This window comes from Corythoichthys intestinalis, chromosome 3, assembly GCF_030265065.1.
Source record: "Corythoichthys intestinalis isolate RoL2023-P3 chromosome 3, ASM3026506v1, whole genome shotgun sequence".
In the NCBI taxonomy this organism is placed as follows: domain Eukaryota; kingdom Metazoa; phylum Chordata; class Actinopteri; order Syngnathiformes; family Syngnathidae; genus Corythoichthys; species Corythoichthys intestinalis.
Genome location: NC_080397.1, coordinates 34,479,921 through 34,501,773, shown reverse-complemented (window position 1 = coordinate 34,501,773; position 21,853 = coordinate 34,479,921). Strand labels below are relative to the sequence as shown.

Here is a 21,853-nt window from a genome sequence, read left to right as displayed (position 1 = left end):
TAAGACACAAAGAAATTTCTGAGCGAATAGGCTGTTCCCAGAGTGCTGTATCAAGGCACCTCAGTGGGAAGGAAAAAGTGTGTCAGGAAACTCTGCACAACCAGAAGAGGTGACCGCAACCTGAGAAAGATTGTGGAGAAGGGCTGATTCCAGACCTTGGGGGATCTGCAGAAACAGTGGACTGAGTCTGGAGTAGAAACATCCAGAGCCACCGTGCACGAGCGTGTGCTGGAAATGGGCTACAGGTGCCGCATTCCCCTGGTCAAGCCACTTTTGAACCTGAAACAGTGGCATAAACGCCTGACTTGGGTTACAGAGAAGCAGCACTGGACTGTTGCACAGTGATCCAAAGTACTTTTTTCAGATGAAAGCAAATTTTGCATGTCATTCGGAAATCAAGGTGCCAGAGTTTGGAGGAAGACTGGGGAGAAGGAAATGCCAAAAAGTCCAGTGTCAAGTAACCACAGTCAGTGATGGTCTGGGGTGCCAGTCAGCTGCTGGTGTTGGTCTACTGTGTTTTATCAAGGGCAGGGTCAATGCAGCTAGCTATCAGGTAGGGGTGTGACGATACGCAAAAATCTGGGTTCGGTATGTACCTCTGTTTTGAGGTCACGGTTCGGTTCATTTTCGGTACAGAAAGAAAACAATGCAAAATATAAATGTGCTAGTTGTTTATTACACACTTTTGTGCTTTCAACAATAGGAACATAAGCCTATACAAAGCTAGAATTCTGATCAAAAAGTATTTAGCATTTAAAGATAATAATCCAACAACAATTTGCCATTCAGACCCCGCGTATTGGTCAGCTTTTTTCTGAACAAAAGAAGAAAAAAGAAGTCCTGTGCTAAAGAGAAAAGCAATCCCAATGACAAAGATTTTAACATATATTTCACAAATAAAATGCCTCAATGAATCTTTTTTTTTTCTTATGAACGGTTTTCAAAAGCTTTATTGGTGGATTTTCTCAAGTTAAAGCGCTACACAGAAATCAATATAATTGTGTAAGCAGGATCTGTGTATTATTCTTATTATTTAATTACAGGTGTTTTAGCTCATTTCAATTTATTTTATTTAAATAGGCTATTATTTATTTTATTGTGTTTATATTTTACAAATGTGATGTAGTATTCATTTATATTGTATATTTTATGTTGTATAACTTTAGTTCCTATGTGAATATTAGTTCCAACTTGTTTTGTTGTGGTAGGAGGGTTTTGTATTGAACACGGGGCCGTGTTGGCTATTATTATAGCAGAGAAGACAGCAGTAAATCAAAGACAAGTCAACTGTGCCCCGATCTACCACGAGATCTGATGGACTCAAAAAGTGGGTTACGATTCCATATTAGTTTGAAAATCGACCGGATCCACCGTATTTTTACACGATTGACTTCCGGTCTGCCCGATCCTAGCTACCGGTAGTATTATTGACGCAGGAGGGTCTCGTCTCGCGTCAAATAATAAACTCTGCCGCTCTTTTTGCTGAGCCGCTTCTGGGACGCGTCTAACACTGCAAATGGTGCGCATTGGCTGATTGACTTTAATGCCCGCGTTTCACTGCATTCTCGCAGCGGCCATGTTGTCGCGCCGTTGACGTTTCTGGGTTATATACTGTCCGTGATGGTCCTCATTATAGTAGAGAAGACGGAGTAAATATATATTACACAAAGAAACTGTAACCCGATCGACTCACAGCCTCGAAAAGTAAGGGTTACATTACGCCAGAAACTCGTTCGGTACGCCTCCGTTCCGAACCGAGCACCCCGTACCGAAACGAGTTCAATACAAATACATGTACCGTTACACCCTTGCTATCAGGAGATTTCGGAGCATTTCATGCTTCCATCTGCTGAAAAGGTTTATTGAGATGAAGATTTCATTTTTCAGCACGACCTAGCACCTGCTCACAGTGCCAAAACCACTGGTAAATGGTTTACGAACCATGGAATTACTGTGCTCAATTGGCCTGCCAACTCTCCTGACCTGAACCCCATAGAGAATCTGTGGGATATTGTGAAGAGGAAGTTGAGAGACACCAGACCCAATACTGTGGATGAACTTATCCGCTATCGAAGCATCCTGGGGCTCCATAAATCCTCAGCAGTGCCACAGGCTGATTGCCTCCATGCCACGCCGCTTTGAAGCAGTCATTTCTGCAAAAGGATTCCTGACCAAGTATTGAGTGCATAGCTGATATAATTAATTGAAGGTTGACTTTTTTTGTATTAAAAAACACTTTTTTGTATTGGTCGGATAAAATATGCTAATTTTTGAGATAGTGATTTTTGGGTTTTCTCGACTTTTTTGCCAAAATCATCAATAATAAAACAATAAAAGGCTTGAATTACTGCAGTTGTGTGTAATAAATCTAAAATATATGAAAGTGTAATGTTTATCAGTACATAACAGAAAATAATTAACTTTATCACAGTATGCTAATTTTTTGAGAAAGACTAGTATTTCATACACTTTCTAAAGATTACAACCTTCTTGGACGCTCTGCTGTGCAGTACCACAAGTAGGAGCCAACTCCCCTAACTGAAGAGCTTCACAAAGCAACCGTGGCAGTAGGGTTTGTCATTCTGTTCTTTAAAGGTGCCTTTGTTGAGTTGCTTTAGGCAGAAGGCGCACACAAAGTGTTCCGGGTGGAACTTCTTGGACATTGCTGTGATACAGCGACCCGTGATTGGCTTCTGGCAGCCTGAGCACAAAGAACCACGCCTTTCATGGTAGTGGACTTCACAGTAAGGCTGGCCGTCATGCTCAAAGAAACTTCCGTTGACGAATGGGGTGAAACATTCCTGTCGAGAGATAATGGGCAATAGATGAAGATGTATTGTATAATTTCAAAACTCTTTCATAAAAAACTGTCAACTACAGACCCTGCAAACAAAACACTCCGGGTGCCAAAGCGAGTTGAGCGCTGAGATGTAGTTCTCCACGATGGCTCGAGCACAGCCGCCACACTTTGGTGCGAACATGTCAAAGTAATCCTTCCTGCAGTAAGCTTTGCCGTCCTTTTCGTGGAAACCTTCAAAGAAGAACAGGAGTAGAATTATTAACATTCTGACTGCAGCTATCGATTAATTTCGTAGTCGATTAATGATGAACTATTTAGTTCAAATAATTTAGTAATCGGATAAGGAACATAAAATAATAAAATACCTGAGCTGAGCCTCAAACTGTATAAAAAAATAAATGAGGATCTGAATACAACAGAAGAACAACAGGCTAACTTATATAGCAAAAGTCCTCTAGCTTAAACGCTATAAAATGCTAACTTTTTTTTTCTTCCAAACACATATTCCCACATTCCACACACATACTCATAAACTAAATTACGAATGCATTTAAAAAACATTAGCTCAAACAAAAACTTGGCTTACGTTGGTCTTAATAGGGAGCAGCTGGATTACACCATGTGAAATGAGTTATATCAGATTCACTGTTGCCACTAGAGGGCAGTGTAACCACCCAAATCAAGAAACCTAATGCAAACACTTTCAAAACAAACCATTATAAAGCCACTTTAATTAAATGAATACACAAAGCAGCAAAATTTAATTTAAATCATTTTTCTAATATAATTACTCAAGTTAATCGATTAATCGTTGCAGCACTACTTTGAAAAAGTAATTAGTTACAGTTAGTAGTTACTTGTCAAGTAAGACAGTTAAGCCATCTAAAATGTAATTAGTTACCTGGTAAAGTAACTAGTTTTAAATGTTTTGGGTGGAGTTGTTTGATATTTTCAGGTAGGCGATAAATGGCATTTTAAAATGATCAGTTTTTCATTATCGGTTTTGGGCCCAATATGCATTTTGCCTTCAAAGTGAATGTAGAAGCCTTGTGCCTTTGTACAAGGGATGGTCACAACTTAGCACAGCAGTTATGCTTATTGACCGTTAGATGTCTCCAAACTAAGATGCTTGCGATTTGTTATGCGAGCAGACCATTTGCATTCGTTGAGCAAAAATTAAATGAACAATAGATGATTGAAAAATAATGAATTATAAACTCATGAATTAGCCAAAGTACAGTCCCTGACAAAAGTTTTGTCGCTTATCCATTCTGTAGAAACAATTGCTAATAACGTGACTTTTAATTATTCAATTGGTTTCAGAAATGGCTCATACGAAAGCCAAGACCCTCCCAAATGATGTTGAATGTACAAAAATATATTTGTTTCACTGAAAAAAAGATCTATCATTTAATGAAGACATAAAGGTCAAATTTTGGTAAGAAAGTTTTGTCGCCTACAGAAATTGTGTGAAAATTGAACAAAAATGTACTTCAAATACAAAAATATGTTACATAACATAAGCGAATTAAATAGTGGTGCTGTAAGATCCAAATTTAATATTTTGTACGACTTCCATGGGCTTCGGCAAGGATTCACACAATTTATTGATGAAGTCATCAGGAACATCAAAGAAAGCAGTCTTGTATGCCTCCCAGAGTTCATCAACATTCTTGGGTTTCGTCTTCCATGCTTCCTCTTTCATCCTGTTCTTGTCTGGTGACTGGGCTGGCCAGTTCTGGAGGATCTTCTTTGCCTTGAAGGACTTTGAGGTAGAGATTGAAGTATGCGATGGAGCACCATCCTGCTGCAGAATTTGTCCCTTTTTATGGTTAGGAATGTAAGAGGCAGCTAAGATTTGTTGATATTTCAGACTATTTATGTTGCCTTCCACCCTGCAGATCTCTCGCACACCCCCATACTGGATGTAACCCCAGACCATGATTTTGCCACCACCAAACTTCAGTTTTGTGACAAAAGGTGGATTTTTCAGATGAATCCTCCATTAAATTACACCACAGTCGCCACAGATATTGCAGGACGCCTACTGGAGCCCGCATGGATCCGAGATTCACTCAGAAAACAGTGAAGTTTGGTGGTGGCAAAATCATGGTCTGAGGTTACATTCAGTATGAGGGTGTGCAAGAGATCTGTAGGGTGGAAGGCAACATAAATAGTCTGAAATATCAACAAATCTTAGCTGCCTCTTACATTCCCAACCATAAAAAGGGACAAATTCTGCAGCAGGATGGTGCTCCATCGCATACTTCTATCTCTACCTCAAAGTTTCTCAAGGCAAAGAAGATCAAGATCCTCCAGGACTGGCCAGCCCAGTCACCAGACGTAAACAGGATGAAAGAGGAACGCATGGAAGACGAAAGCCAAGAATGTTGATGAACTCTGGGAGGCATGCAACACTGCTTTCTTTGATATTCCTGATGACTTCATCAATAAATTGTATGAATCCTTACCAAACTGCATGGATGCAGTCCTTCAAGCCCATGAAAGTCATACAAAATATTAAATTTGGATCTCACAGCACCACTACTTAATTCACTTATGTTATGTAACATATTTTTGTATTTGATGTACATTTTTTGTTCAATTTTCACACTACTTTCTGTAGGCGACAAAACTTTTGTCTTGCCAAAATTTGACCCTTATGTCTTCATTAAATGATAAATCTTTTTTCAGCGAAACAAATATATTTTTGTGCATTCAACATCATTTGGGAGGGTCTTATCTTTCATATGAGGCATTTCTGAAACCACTTGAATAATTGAACGTCAGGTTATTAGCAATTGTTTCTACAAAATGGATAAGCGACAAGACTTTTGTCAGGGACTGTATAACGGCGTTGCAAAAATAACATTAATTAGTTTGTTCCGTTTTTCATTTCATTTTTCATTTCATTTTCCAAGCCGCTTATCCTCACCGTTTGTCATTAAATCAGTACTTCTCAAATAGTGGGGCGCGCAGTATATTTGAAGTAAGCAAGAGCACACAGAAGAGAGATATGAAGAGCTGTGCGCCGTTTTCGAAAGCCGTTTACTGGCCGGACTCACGCAGCAACCCACTGTCTTCTCCGGTTCTCACGTGTCCGCCCGAGAAGTGCCATTTTCGGCTTGGGATCGTCACGACGACCGCCATCACCTCCGGTTCTCCCTCGGCCGCCGAGAATGCGCTTTTTTCGGGACGTTTGCCTTTTTGCTTTGACATTTAATACAGTGGTAGATGAGGAAAGACCACTGTTTACTGTGTCTAAAAATGATTATAGCGGACAGCCGGAAGCCAAATCAATTAAGACGCCACTTAAAGACATTAGACCCCAATCTCAATGATAAGACGCTTGGTGGTTTTTCAGCGAAAACGTGCCGAAAATTGCCAACAATCGTCCCGCTTTGTCAGTGTTATATCAGTAAACCAGTGAGCACTATTAGCATGCTCAGTGCAAAATAACCCCACACCTTTGCAAACTGGAGGTGATACTGTGAGCAGCGAAAATAAAAACTGTCCTTCTGTCCAAAGACACTTTTTTTTTTTTTTTTTTCTTCTATTCAGTTTTATTTTTTCGGTCAAATTTTTGACATATTGTCCTCATTAGTTAATGTTTCTAATCAATTTGAATTTGTTATTATTTACTGATTTTATTTTTTCAGTACCAAATGGTCAAAAATGTACCTTGAGTGTATTTTTACAGTTTGGATGTGACTTTTTGTTTTTAATTCAGGCAAATTGATGCGCGTTAAATCTTTTCTGTTACAAACAAAACAATGTTAATAAAGTTATACTTTATAAGTTGATCTGTTATTTTCTCTAATAGGAAAAAAAAGGACACAATGCGAGGCAGAGGCGTACTTATAATAGTTATATTATAGACAAATGATACTGTTTACAGTGGCGGCAGAGTTTGGGGGGGCGCGAAACATTTACGTCTTCCTTGGGGGGGGCGTAACAGAAAATAATTGAGAAGCACTGCATTAAATAATTGCGCGAGTAACTCCGTTATAGTGTCCTAACAGTGCTAACAGGATTTTTTTAATCTATAGTTTACACACCATCTGGGTCAAAGAAGCATCCACACTGAGCACAGAAGAAGTGTTCAGGATGCCATGTTCGATCCAGCGCAGTTACAACTTGCTGTAAATACAAGAACACATGTAAATTGAATGGAACTTAAAAGTCTTGTTTAAATAAGACGGGGACCCACATTTAGTATGGGCCCATTGCAGTAGTGGCATCGAGGGGAGAACAGGTTATGGTAGTCCCTCTCACAATAGGGCTGTCCTTCCCGCTCAAAAAAGTTTCTGGAGCCGATTTCCTCTTGACAGTGTGTGCACACAAAGTGTTCGGGATGCCACGTGCGGCCCATGGCAGTCACCAACTAGTCAAACATAAGTGAGCATTACAAGGCATTATCAAATCATTCTAACCTCCAGACCTCAGCTCATACCTGACCTGGGTCATTCCGGAATTGGACTCACCTGTCCCACAATCGGCTTGAAGCAGGCACCGCAAACTCCTTTGGCTACTGTCTGCACACCAAGTTTGTTGAGATCTGACTGCAAGCTGCCAAGCATGTTGTCCAGCTTGTTGACCTGTGTCTGTGGACCACCAGGAGCTCCCACTTTCCCTTGAGTCATCTGCAAAGGTGGGAATGAGGAAAGGGTTGAAAATGCTCCCGGTAACCTACCATGCTAATAGCAAGTGTTTGAGAGGTGTTACAGAAAAAAAGATGAGGGCTCATGCCTGCACTGAGAAGAAGAGTGGGTCATAGTCAGTTTGGCAGCCTACTGATACCAGGAGTTTGGGTGCAATTGGTGCAACACTTTCCACTGGCATAGACTGGGTTACGTTTTTGTCAGGAGGCAGAGGGCACTCTAGTTTGGGAGCAGGTGGTTCCTGAACTGGTGGCGGTGGTGGTTGCAATGCTGGTGTAGCTGTTATGTGCAGAGGTGAAGCAGTGACTTGTTCTTGGCTGTGAGGAGGGGCAGAGGGAGGTAAAGGGGGTGGAGGTAAAGGAGCAACAGGGAGCATTTCCTTTGGTTCCTCTATCACAGGAGGATGACGAGGGGCGGGGGGTGACTGGGGCGGCAGAACCCTTCTCGTGGAAATGGGTGACATGGAGGAAATTACAATCTAAAGTGGAAGAGACAAACACAGAAAAGAGAACGCAAATAGAAACAGTGTGGACCAGGGAAGGTGAATCAAATGGGAAAAACGAAGTTGTTGAGAACACCGCCGCCAACCTTGTCCACCTCGCCAGCCGCGCCATCAGGGCGGTAACCTTGAGATTTGGATGTGACGACGGCCCCGTCGGTCAGCCAGTCGTCTGTCTGTTTGCGTCGACGCTCAGAGCGGCTGATACCAAACTTGCCCTGAAGTTCCTCTATGAGGCGGTCCTGGGAAGAGTTCTTGTTGACAATGACAGGGCCCATTTTCCTGCGCAGGAGACCGTCTCGATACATTGGGTGTACATTGGGGATCTCCTTAGTGCGCCTTATCACGGATTTGATCTGGAGAGGAATGTCGAGCAGCTCATGATCAATCCACACTAAACTGAATTTGGTGAAAGGCAACAGCACTCCAGGCAGGTGAGTCACATGAAAGGCTTGAGAGTCACACGTTTCCATGCTGTGGCAAACTCTTGCATTCTTCTCAAACCTTCTAGCACACAAAACAACTTAGAGCTTTCTTGCTCAGATGGTCAGTAAAACAGCAAAGCAATCCATGTTAATTCACTGAATACCATCCATTTTAAAAAAAAAAGCCCCTTCAGTACCAGCCATTTGAGAGAAATCTGACTTAATTTTCAAGGCCCACAAAAAATTGCATTCTATCATTAAGTACACACCGAACCTACCAAAGCAAAAAACTTTCTTCCATCAAAAAAAGTCTTGATTCTACCTTTACGATTCTTGTGTAATCAGCAGTGGAACACAGATGCGTTTTTGAATTTACGGCAACATCTTAGAAAAAGTGGAGATGAACAAGGACTGAGTTTTTACTTTCTTGAAACTAACATTAAAAAATATTTCATTCTAAAAAGCATGTAACATATGTTGGAATGGCTTTTGATGCTAAAATAATGACAGTGGTACCTCTACATACGAAGTTAATTGTTGTTTGTAAGTCGAAATGGTCGTATATCGAGCAGGATTTTCCCATAAGAATACATTATGATTCCATCAATTCCTCTCACAGCCCGAAAACTTACACTAAATCCTTAAAAAAAATACTGCTGGTACTACTGCAAATAGCAATTACACAGAGCAAAACAAATAAATTATGAATAAAAAAATAATATAATAATAATAATAATAATAATAACAATACCTGTAATAATGTAACAAATCGGGTTCTAATGTGGCGGCTATGTTTTGCGTGGTGTACTTGAATGCACCGCGCGGCTAACGTGACAGAGTGAGAGAGGACTTTTACTTTCACTTTTCAGCTGTGGCGGACAGTAGGCCTGCACAAGTTCTGAATTGATTAAAAACCTGACAAAGTTAGCGTTTCTTTCGCGATGTTACAACAATAATTATTGTCACCTTAACTTATAAAGACTGGCGAACGGAAGTCGGAGGAGGACCGTCGAGATCATAGACATTCTACGGCCATATTTTTGAGCCAGTTCACAGACAGGCACACGAAGGTCATATTTTTCCATCATTTCCATCTTCATTTCAATGGTAAGCCTCGTCCTATTTTCACTACCCTAACTAACATTCTTGGAACCCATGTTGATTCCTTTCACAAGATCCCGCAGTGCATCAGTCTTGCGGGAAAACAAAAACCGCGGCGCTCTCATAAATCGTCGTATTTCGAGCATGTCATCGGATGTAGAAATCAATGGCGATTCAAATTTTACGTCAGATGTCGAAAAGATCATGTTTCGAAGCGATCGTATGTCGAGGTACGACTGTACATACTTAGTGATATGCTCGAGACGTCGTGAGTGACACAACTTCACAGAATGCATATAAGTCGTGTCGCTCATAAGCAGTGTTGGGAATAGCGCAGTTATAAATTACAGTAACAGTACAGTAGTAAATCTAACTATTTTTTCCGCCGTTACCGGTACTGACGGTCAAAAACGGTGTGTTACTTACTTTGAATAAATTGAAGAAACTACCAACCGTAGCGAGTCTGCTCTGTTTATTTGTCATCCAAGACTTGGGGTGCCTTCAGGTTCATGGCAATGAAAATAGTAAACACACACAGCCTACACCTTTGCAAGAACGATGGAGTTGCCGTTTGATATGGTCATAATGTGCAGGAACTGCACCCATCCACAGCAAAACTGTTCGTAGCTTTGTAGCGATTTGTAATTTCGGAATCGCTGATGAGTTTAGTAACATACACCAAACAATAAATACAGCAGAATGTCCACTTCGCGTAATTGTGGAAGCCCGGCGACATCTTTACTCCATTTGTCTTAGGCTTGCTTGTAAGGGTCAACATTGTTCACATCCTTAAGTTTGATCACATATCTTCTCTTCGCCTTAGTAACAAGTTTGTCTCTTTATCGAACCGGCAAGTTAAAGTTTAATGTCCAGCGAGCCAGACCTGCTTCCAATATGGCTGCGTTGTTGTCAAATCTCACGTGATCCCTCATTCTCTGACGTAAACGCTCGAGCCTAATAGCGCAGTTACTTCAGAGCCGGTGTTTTCACACACAAACCGGAACAGCGCGTGCGGCAAACACACACACGCAAAACAGATGCAGAGGGATATGATGGCAGAGCATTCAGAGGAAAATTTGTCTTTTACGAGGTGGAGATATGCCTGTAACGTGTTAATTTATGTCCCGGGCAAAGCTTTTGTCGACATCCGTGGTAAGCAATTCAAATCTGCTTATTTTTGTTGCACTTCAAGTGTAGGATAAATCTGTTGCTGGTAAGTTGCAATAAATATTACAAGGTTCTATAACACAACTACCTGTCTGTTCTTCTCTATTCAACTGACTCGAATACTGCTCAGAAAATATCAAATTTTTTGACATACAACAACTTCTTTTTAAAGTACTGGCAATAGTTACTTTCCCTGGTAACTAGTCACTTTAACTATAGAGTAATTCAGTTACTAACTCAGTTACTTTTTGGAAGAAGTAGTGAGTAACTATAACTAATTACTTTTTTAAAGTAACGTGCCCAACACTGCTCATAAGGTTACACCGCGACCGTTAGGTCAGTGATCATAAGATATATCCAAGTTATAGTCCGAGGCCCATGATTGTCAGATATATTACCTATGCCATAGCTGTTGTTTTTGTCACATATTAAGTCCGCGCATCCTTTTCGGCTTTTCTCCTCAGGTGTCGTCACAGCAAAACATTTGATTCGCATGTTAAACTTGGCAGACAAGTTTATACTCTGAAAAACATAATACTGCTACAAAATAAGAGGTAAGATGAAAACAGTACTTTACTGCCCTCTACAGGCAATTTCAGATCATTCACTTTCTATTAGGGATTTTTTTTTTTTAACTGCCTTTATTTTGCTTTTTAAAAAATGAAATAAACACTTAAAATGTGAACATTTTTGACTGTTAAAATGCCTCTTAGCTCTTTGGCTAGTGTAGTGACTGACTACTGAAATACACACAGTAGTAAAAAAGTTTCTTGGGAAAGTAACTGGTGATACCTTTCATGAAAAAAACAAACAAACCCAAAAATATAGTAACCTTTGCTATGTTTGGAGGTCATTTAATGTTGTGAATCAACCGTTAAAGTTGATAAAATTGCCCCCGTTTTTGCATTAGTTCCCTTCTGTCTACTTTCGACAAGTGAACATTTTAAAACTGTTTCATCCTTTAAAGATAGACTCAAGTCAAGATTTTGCCGATTTAGGAGTATTTTAGATAAAAAGTTGCTTAGGTTCGCCCGTAAGGTTTACTACAACAGAGCCTTTCTGAGAAGTTTACTGCTCTAAAATGGCGGCTGTTTACTAACGCTACCGAGTCTGTCATTTCGCATGTAGTTCTATATGCATGAGATATCTAGGCGTAGATTGCATGTTGTCGGCTAAGTCAGGTAATATTGGCGCCACCTAGCCTAGCATCGCGTTTGCTACAGCGTCTCAACACTCTTCCCTCTCCGAGTCTCTGACTTTTCTCACGTAATTCAACCAACGCATTGTCTCGTTGCAGAAACGTTGACCAAATCCGAACGGATGAAAAAAAAAACGTAATGCACGAAAAACGTGCAGATTTTGAACGTAACGTACGGCGTACACATTTAAAAATGAGTGCTCACTTGTACAAATTACGACGAGACCATACAATTTGACAGGTATGAATTATAGTGGACCGTCACAGTTAGGTAGTAGCACTCTGTAGCATGGGGCGTCCAACTTCCAACTATCAGTGGTCAGGGCGAAACTATGCGCTTTAGCGAAATCATCTTCGATGGCTTTGCGTGCCATTTCATAAATGTCGGGGATTACGTTGTTGGAGAAACATGTCCGCGAGGGAACAATGTAACGCGGGTCAAGCGTTTCAAATAAATTAACGAAGCCCGCCGTGTGTTTTCACTGGTGTCATCTTCGGGGTTGTTCTACCCTGAGAAAGTGATATCTGTGGGTGATGCCAGCCGAGGTGCCGGAGTCATGTTATAGAAGTGTTGCCATTAGCATGGGGAACAGGCGCTGAGCAATGCTTGCGATTTTTTTTTTCTTCAATATTTTCTCTCGCTCCGCATTGACGTCCACGGGGAAACCAAAATGTTGCCACACCGCAGATTTGAAAGAAGCCGGTGCTTCCTCAAAATTCGGCCTCACCTCTCCTCCACTCGCCATAGCTATTTGTTTTCTTTCTTGTTTCACTTTCATTTCACTCGTAAGCGAGAGAGGGCGTTACTCGGCTTCTATTACACCGGTGCTTGACAGCGATCAGACATTTACTTGCGGGGCGGGAATTTCTCCACAGCGGTGCTTCACGTCACACACAGGCACACAGAGCTCGATCAATTCATTCCACAAGCGTTCGGAATACATTAATTGCAAAACCGAAAAGGCGCGGTTCATAAAGGCGTATTGAACCTTACAGGGCGAACCGTACAGTTCGGCTTTGAACCGCAAACCGTTGCACCGCTACTTTCTATACAGTGTAAGAAAAAAAATTGGAATTACCAGCACAGATGCTAAAGACATTTCTGGTACTGAACGAGTTAAGAGCCTCAGATCAACACTGATGACAAGCGGACGGTGCAACAGCAGGCATCAGCTGGTAGCAATGTATCATTCCAATGAGCAAACAATGTTGAGAAACACGTAGTTATCCTGCATTGAGCAAAAGAGATGCCTACGTGTCCTGAGGCAGACGTTCTGTCCATATTGGGGGGCTGCAACAAAGGCAAATCCAGGGCGACATCCGGTGACCCAGGACACGTGGACGGCGTCACGGACTCGTCCATCCAGCTAGCTTCCGTCAGCGGAGTCACACTGCCGTCGGTGAATAGCCTCTCAGTGTAAGGTGTCATGGTTCCGTCCGGTCCATCATGGAAGGACAAAGACAGCTCCTCATCAGCCCAGTCCAGATCGCCATTTGTGTCAGTACATCCGTCTACGGATTCGTCTGTGATAGTGTTGGTGGAGCAGGTGAACATGTCAGGCTGCACACTCTTTCTGTCCATGGGTAGAATGAGCTCCTCCTGCACCTCCGGGGGTCCACTGCCAAGACAGTGCGCCGCCGTAAGCTGCAGATCATTCTCCTGGACTAAGTGACTCTGAGAAAAACTCATCTCTAGCAGCTTGTCGAGCACTTCATCCAGGGACTGTTCTTCTACAGGGAGTGGACACAGAGTACTCTTTGCTGTGGGAGTTTGCTGCAGCAGATGACCACTGGGTATTGAGCTCGTCAAGGTCGTAGGTGAAGGAATGTTGACCAGAGAAGATGGGGAGGAGGTTTTGAAGGAGTTACTGGTGAGGGGTGGAGGTACTGAGGAGGTAAAAGGAAGCGGTGATGGAGTTTTAGGCACTGTGATAGAAGGGGTGAAGGAGTGAAGGGGTGAGTCATATATATTCATACTCGGATCAAAGTGGATGCCATTGATCATATTGTCAGGTGAACATGATATTTTACAAGTAGCTTCTAGGGGTGAAACATGCTCCACAGATGGGCTAGGTGATTTGGAGCTTTTGTGGTCCAAGACTGTGTTAACTGAAGTCATTGAGGGAGTAGTGGATGGGCTTGAACTGCTTCTCTGCTGGTTGTTCCTAACAGAAGCGTTAAGGACAAGCAGGGAATGTTGGGGGGATGTTGGAACAGCAGCAAAAACATCTGCAACGGAGCCGAGATCACTCGCTGCAGAGAGGGATGATATTGGACTGTGACAAACAAGACGATTGAGATGGGCTGTTGAAAAGCCTCGGTTTACTCCATCCTCAACTATGTGCAGTTCTAGACCGGCAGGGAAAGAGAGCGTAGGAGAGGCACAGGCAGATGGGTCAGACAGATCGAGGAAAGGAGAACCCACTGTGGGGACGAAGGTAGAAACTGGAACGTGAGGAGAGGTGGAAGAAGAGCTGGGCTAGAAATACAGAAATGAAAGTAAGCCAAAATGAGAGAATAGAGAAACCAATGCGAATAGGATAGGAAAAACCTTTATGAACAATTTCTCTACCTTAAAGTCAGACAAAGAGGCCATCAGTTCATCTAACTCTCTTGTAGCACATGAAGCTGAAATCCGTGTTTGTTGTTGAGATGGGCTGTCTAAATCACTGTGCCGGGGAGAAGGGCTGGAAAACACAAGACATGTCCCTTCCAGTTAAATTTGAACATATTGCTCAAACTCAACATACTGTAGCTGTTATCCTAAATGCTAACTTGGGACAAGAAAAAGTCAATCTGTGGACCATTATGTCACTCAAGGAAGCACAATGAGCGTGTCAGAGCAGGAATCCATTTGATTTCCATTCAAATGAAAGTGAAGGTTAAGCATTGAGACGTTATCTCAATCTGACCTGGTTGAAGGTACTGAACCCTCCAGCTCATCCAGAAGACTCTCCACTGTGGGCCTGACTTCATCTTGCCTCGTTCCATTCCTCTTGGGCTCCTCTTGAGGGGGCGGGCTCACTCTGATGTCAGGGGCATTGCCGTTTTCATAGTGTGTGATGCTGGTGGACGGTAACGGTGGAGGCCTCTCCTCTGTAGAAACATGAACATTACTCATCCTGTTAGCATGAACAGACCTGATAAAGACGAAGACCTGAAATGTACCTGTAGTAGCGAATGAAGGGGAGCTCTGTTGAACCGCATTAAGCTCTAAAAGCAGTCTGTCAAGCTCAGACAGGTTGCTGCCGAGGGCAGAGGACATGGCTGCTGACGATGAGTCTGATGATTTTTGTTTATTTGGAAAGCTGATGAAGAGACCAAGTGTTAACATCGTAGAGCAACAATGCTATGTAGATGCCAAGAGAGAGCATGCTAACCTGTATACGTGGTCCTCTTCAAAATGAGACGGAGAACTGCTGCTGTCCCTTGAGCATGAACTCTTCTGGGCTGAACCTAAAGACTGCAGTCATTCAAAAATTACTTATATGTACAAAATAGCAGGGAAGGCAATTCGACTGCATATGAAGAGTTTAAAAAATGAATACGAACAACTACTCTCTGAATTAGTTTTATAGCTAGAGAAGTATGCATAATTCCTTTGTTGAAATTGTTAAATTGGCAAATTTACTGTTCAAACACAAGGGTAAGACTGGAAACAGCCAGCCTCACCTGAGACTGTGCCATGCCTCAGTAAACACAGAAATACCACAATGCACCTGCATTATCTATAGTTTTGTTCTCTCTTCTATGTACATACAGTACATATACAGTACAAAGGTCTTGTCGTTTATCCATTTTGTAGAAACAATTGCTAATAACCTGACTTTTAATTATTCAATTGGTTTCAGAAATGGCTCATATGAAAGCTAAGACCCTCCCAAATGATGTTGAATGTACAAAAATATATTTGTTTCACTGAAAAAACATTTCTCATTTAATGAAGACATAAAGGTCAAATTTTGGCAAGACAAAAGTTTGGTCGCCAACAGAAAGTAGTGTTAAAATTGAACAAAAAATGTACTTCAAATACAAAAATATGTTACATAACATAAGCGAAGTAAGTAGTGGTGCTGTGAGATCCAAATTTAATATTTTGTATGACTTCCATGGGCTTGAAGGACTGCATCCAATGCGGTTCGGCAAGGATTCACACAATTTATTGATGAAGTCATCAGGAACATCAAAGAAAGCAGTCTTGGATGCCTCCCAGAGTTCATCAACATTCTTGGGTTTCGTCTTCCATGCTTCCTCTTTCATCCTGTTCACATCTGGTGACTGGGCTGGCCAGTCCTGGAGGATTTTGATCTTCTTTGCCTTGAAGAACTTTGAGGTCGAGATTGAAGTATGTGATGGAGCACCATCCTGCTGTAAAATTTGTCCCTTTTTATGGTTAGGAATGTAAGAGGCAGCCAAGATTCGTTGATATTTCAGACTATTTATGTCGCCTTCCACCCTGCAGATCTCTCGCACACCCCCATACTGGATGTAACCCCAGACCATGATTTTGCCATCACTAAACTTCACTGTTTTGTGGCAAAAGGTGAATTTTTCAGATGAATCTTCCATTGAATTACACCACAGTCCAGCAAATATTGCAGGAGACCTATACTGGAGCCCGCATGGATCTGAGATTCACTCAGAAAACAGTGAAGTTTGGCGGTGGCAAAATCATGGTCTGGGGTTACATCAATGGATAAGCGACAAGACTTTTGTCAGGGACTGTATATATACAGTGGACTCACATGATATGAACACTTCACCTTAAGGTTTTTTTTTTACGATACGAAGATCCCCACGAGAGAAAATGAGTCACAATATGCGAGCAAAATCCAGAAAAGCGTCTGTCTCACTTGGCATGTCCTAGTGCCTTGCCATCCCGCCAGGTGGCATGCGATCTCTCTATTTCACTTTGTCTCCCTGATTGTTTTGGCGTCTCACTAGGTGGCATGAGCGTCTCGCATCAACTAAATCCCTCATCTGCCCACCTGCTGCTCATCCTCATTTTCTGCAGTAATGGAACTTTGTATCTAAGCGCATCAGAATTATTTGTGCTTACAAGTGAACATTAACCATGTACCCCAGTTTACTTACACAAAAAACATTGTTTTGTTCATGTTATGCTATCGTTTCTTTTATTGTTATGGTGCATGTATAACTGCCCGTTCTCTCTGCTCTTGCTGCTTGGCTGGCTTGCACTATTTTTTACGTCACTATAGGACTTCCGCCCTCGTGGTAGGTGCTTGTATATTAATAATTGTGTTTGAATACTTTCAGTTTATTTTTCTGATTATTTTCCCTTATATACAGTATATTTATAATCATTCAAAAGACAATGTGGAATGACTGCAAATCACACTGACAGCTTTTCCTCTAGATTGAGCCAGAAGTTAGTTAAACTTTACTCACTGGTCCAGCTACAGTACAACATTGTATGTGGAAAAAAATATTCTACTTTTAAAAACTAAAACATGCATTCGGAAAAGAAATGATCAAACCATTCTTTACTGGCAATAATCAGTAGACTATTTAGACAGTGTTTAGAAAATAGGAAGTTTGAAAGGAAACTTAGTGATCAAAAGTTTCGTCTAAAGTTAAGCAAAGCTGGGTAGTAACGGGTTACATGTACTCAGATACATTTACTTGAATAACTTTTTGAGAAAAATGTACTTCTAAGAGTAGTTTTACTAAGCCACATTTTTACTTGAGTAGATTTGTGAAGGAAAAAATGCAACTCTTACTCCGCTACTTTGGGCTACATGTGAGTTGTTACATTTTTCCTCTTTATTCTTCATATTAGAATTTTTTTTTTGCCAGCGATGCCAAGAGTAGCTCTACCAATTTCACCAATGAAACGTCGCAACAATAATCACATGACTCCATTATACCAATCAGACACAATCTTGCCGTTCTATGATCACTCCAGCCAGTTCAATCGCGTATTTTTAAAGCATCATAAAAAATGAAATATTTCACACAGAGCACTGCCCTCAAGATGACTCCAAAGCGCAGGTTTTAATCTCTCTTCCTGTCTTTACTCAGCACCGATTGACCACGGAAGACCGGAGTTATGATCCTTTTAATTTCATAATAGTAACTACTAATAGGAACTATTCACTATTCAAAATAGGGAATATTTTCTCCACTAGAGGGCACTCGTGCTCTTTGGACGAATAATGCTTCATTTCTGTCATTTTTTTCTCTCGCCGGAATTTACTTTTGCATTTCTTTAGCTTACCGTGGTTATGTAATGGGTTGTTGTATTGTATCATTGTAAAACAGTTCATATAGATAACTTTGTGCAGAAATAAAATCTAACAGGCGGCACGGTGGCTGAGTGGTTAGCACGTCTGCCTCACAGTTCTGAGATCAAGGGTTCAATCCCGGGCTTCGGCCTTCCTGTGTGGAGTTTGCATGTTCTCCCCGTGCCTGCGTGGGTTTCCTCCGGGAACTCCGGTTTCCTCCCACATCCCAAAAACATGCATGGTAGGCTGATTGAACACTCTAAATTGTCAATAGGTGTGAGTGTGTCCGTGAATGGTTGTGTGTCTCCTTGTGCCCTGCGATTGGCTGGCAACCAATTCAGGGTGTCCCCTGCCTACTGCCCGAAGTTAGCTGGGATAGGCTCCAGCACCTCCGCGACCCTCGTGAGGAATAAGCGGCATGGAAAATGAATGAATGAATGAATAAAATCTAACAAATTTGTAGGCAGTTACTCACAATGTTACCCATTACTTGAGTATTCTTTTCACCAAATACTTTTTTACTTGTAGTTAAGAACATTTTTTGAATGACTACTTTTACTTTTACTTGAGTAATATTTTGAAGTAATGCTACTCTTACTTGACTACAATTTTTAGCTACTCTATCCACCTCTGAAGAGAGTTGAATGTCTTAAATTCAACCTAAAGGAGATCAGATTTACAACTACAACAAAATGATTGCGTTAATAATGTTCCATATTTCCATATCATTAAAGATCATATTAAGATGACGCTTAATGTGATCTTTAAATTATGTCTTTGTGTCTGAGATATGTTTTAGTAATGCAGAGGGTCACACTAAGCACGTACCTGCTGGGACGAGTGGTGGGAGTGGTCTTGCAGCGAACCATTCAGAGCCTCGGCAGAAGGCGGAGGAGGAACTGGAGGTGGAACCGATATATCCTGGTAATAATTCCCACTGGTGGGGATTGAGTAGGGGGTCTCTTCTTGCAAAAACACTGGTCTCTTTGAAATATGGGATGTAGTTGATTCCAGGTCAGCCAGTAATGCGTCTGAAAGGTCAAATCAGGAAAACACTCATGGTATTAAAAGACAGAAATTGTGTGGATTGACTGAAAGCAGGTACCACGAGATGTATTGTCTAACACCAGTGTTGTCAGTAACGCGCTAGTTAGTAATGCGTTACTGTAATCTGATTACTTTTTTCAGTAACGAGTAATCTAACGCGTTCATTTTTCTACACCAGTAATCTGATTAAAGTTAGTTTCCTTAGTGTCTCTGCGTTACTATTTTTTCATTGCCTCATAACGTATGTAGAATGAAGAATGTTGTAGTCATGTACGTAGAGCATTTTGAATAGAAAATGCTAAAATAAAAGGTTCCAGGTACGTGTTTCTATGACAACCTCTTCGCCATTTCCTGTTTTGGTCTCGCGTCACATGTGTTGTGGGATTGAGAAAGGCGTGGGCCAGGCGAGTGGACATTCGAGCCGAGTGTTGAGATGTTGCGAGGGAATGTTGATCCGTGGATATCCATGAATGAAGGTGAGTATTTTTCCTTCATTCTGGAGGGTATCAGCAAAAGGTTGGACCCCCTACATGCGCGGCCGTTTCGTAGCTTTGCCGTAGCAACGACGGGCAGTCATCGCTCCAAGTTGGCAAGCTTTGTTTACATCATATGCGTGTTGCACATTTATGCCGTGAGGTGATGTGTTCATTTAGCATCTGTGGGATGTGCTGTAAGTCCATTTGAGTGTAAAGTGCTTAGTTGCCGCCACGTTTTGTGGCCAAATTGACCGCGTGTGTGTTGAGAGGAGTACTTCCGGGTTGTGCCCGCGCATCCGCGCCCACCACCGCCTTTGTGTTTATTGCTTTTGAGGCGTAATCAGTAATCAGTAATTAAATTACTTTTTCAAGTAATCTGTGACAACACTGTCTAACACCGACACTGGATATTTGTCAGGCTGTAAAAAGAAAACAGCACCCAATCGAATTACGCCACTCATTTCAACCTGTCATCAAAAAGTGATTCACCACTTATACCTCCTTTGTACTGACTTCAGAAACATCCAACATATTTGGTCCACAAGTCCTTCACCATAAATCCAACCTTGTTGTTCCCATGTTCACTTAGTGAAATGTGGATCTGAATCCATTTGATTGTTCTGAACAAAGCTGAGGTGTTGTTCAACATTATTCAGGGAAGGAAGTGCGGCACACAACATAGTGGCAAATGGAATCCCAGAATAAAATAGACTCTTACGTCACACAACACGTCCATCCAATCGCCGGCTGCATACTTTGACACTTAAGACACATGGAACATTTACAGTCGATATTTCAGATCCGTTAGTAATGGGAGCAATAGAAAATAATTAACTGACAGACTGTAATAGTATATGCACATAGAGAATATCATCTGGAATCTGTTTGTCAACAGATTTTCATAATGTACGTATAATATAGGAACCTGAGGAACAAACGCATTTGTCGTGAGAGAAAATCTAATCCTCTTTTGAACATCAACCCATCATCCCCCATTTGAGGCAGCGCTTAAAGCTACTTCAAATTCGTGAAGCAAAATGAGACACACTACCAATGTCAATCTTAGTCACCAATTTACTGTAAGGAAAATATAACAGATACAACAACCTTTGAATTTAAACTTTTAAAATACACTCCAAAAAAAGGATCATTATCTATACTCACATTTGTGCTGCACCTGTTGTATGTGTCCAGCCACAGCAACGTGAGCTTGTGAACCAGACAAAGAGGGAACAAGAGTGATGATATACTGCTACAAGGGGAGTGGTCTGGTCACCAAATTTGCCTGACAGTGTCCCTTTAGTGACAACAATAATCAAAATTATTAGATTTTTTTCCCCCACCAAAAAAACGTTCTCATCTAAAAATGCTATATAACTGAAGCAAATTGCAATTTCATATTTGAAATGGATAATTCACCAATGCATTAGAATTCAACTACAGAAAAATATTGGAAAAAAATAAACAGTAAAACACTAATGCGCACATTCTGACAAATATACACTATGAATCTTGGCAAGCTGGCCAAAGGTTACATGTTGAATTTAGGCTGGTTTACCAGAAACCACATGGGACCTCCTGCCTATTTAAAGCACTAAGCCCAGCGAGTAGCTCATGTCTCTGCAAATGATCTGAAACATCATGGCCTTCTCAAAATAATCTGCACCTGGCGTTGACATGCTGAACAAGGTCTCACTGACGGTGTCTGTCACTTAAAAGACAAAGCCTCTAGGAAGGAAACATACCAGTGCTGGCTTTGACTGTGTGATTTATACAAAAACCTTTCCCTCACACATTAGAAATCAAAAATAAAATCCGTGTCGACACATAACTCTTTTGAGTAACCTGTTCCTAGAAAACTCATTGGTAGACTGTCATAAGAAACTCTACTCCCTGAGGCCTTTGAAAGTACTGTACTTGGAAACTGCCATGTTCTGAAACCACTTTTTGGAGCACGTCAACTCAGCAAATACTCTTTAAATGAGAAAGACAATGTTCAAACAAAGAAGGCGAGAACAGTAAGGGTGTGACAACAAAACATCGAAATGGTGATATATCGTGATATTTGCATCTCGAAAGGTTATCGATACGCTCATGCCAAGAATCGAGATATCGTTTTAAAAAGGGGTCACTGTCAAAAAAAAAAAAAAGGAACCAAAAAGTTGCAACCAAAATCTTCCACCATAACCACCATAATAGTGTCTCGGTTATCTCTATGGCTGCCGTTGACAGCG

The 21,853-nt window shown here is 41.3% G+C and overlaps 1 protein-coding gene across 2 annotated transcripts in view; it reads right to left on the bottom strand.

Annotated features, from left to right (window-relative positions):
- Nucleotides 1-1,099: 1,099 nt before the first annotated feature.
- The window catches only part of pxnb (paxillin b), a 32,893-nt gene continuing 12,139 nt past the window's right edge, over nucleotides 1,100-21,853 (bottom strand). The window contains exons 2-14 of one of the 2 annotated variants that reach the window (XM_057831123.1): nucleotides 18,925-19,127; nucleotides 15,232-15,314; nucleotides 15,020-15,159; nucleotides 14,764-14,947; nucleotides 14,424-14,538; nucleotides 13,107-14,330; nucleotides 8,050-8,316; nucleotides 7,550-7,939; nucleotides 7,285-7,443; nucleotides 7,011-7,184; nucleotides 6,859-6,940; nucleotides 2,883-3,031; nucleotides 1,100-2,801 (exon numbers count right to left, since the gene is read on the bottom strand). In XM_057831123.1, the coding sequence (XP_057687106.1) occupies nucleotides 2,535-2,801; nucleotides 2,883-3,031; nucleotides 6,859-6,940; nucleotides 7,011-7,184; nucleotides 7,285-7,443; nucleotides 7,550-7,939; nucleotides 8,050-8,316; nucleotides 13,107-14,330; nucleotides 14,424-14,538; nucleotides 14,764-14,947; nucleotides 15,020-15,159; nucleotides 15,232-15,314; nucleotides 18,925-19,127 (3,437 nt within the window). In that variant the 3' untranslated portion in view covers nucleotides 1,100-2,534. The remainder of the gene's footprint in view (nucleotides 2,802-2,882; nucleotides 3,032-6,858; nucleotides 6,941-7,010; nucleotides 7,185-7,284; nucleotides 7,444-7,549; nucleotides 7,940-8,049; nucleotides 8,317-13,106; nucleotides 14,331-14,423; nucleotides 14,539-14,763; nucleotides 14,948-15,019; nucleotides 15,160-15,231; nucleotides 15,315-18,924; nucleotides 19,128-21,853) is intronic. The other variant, XM_057831124.1, reaches the window with a different exon arrangement.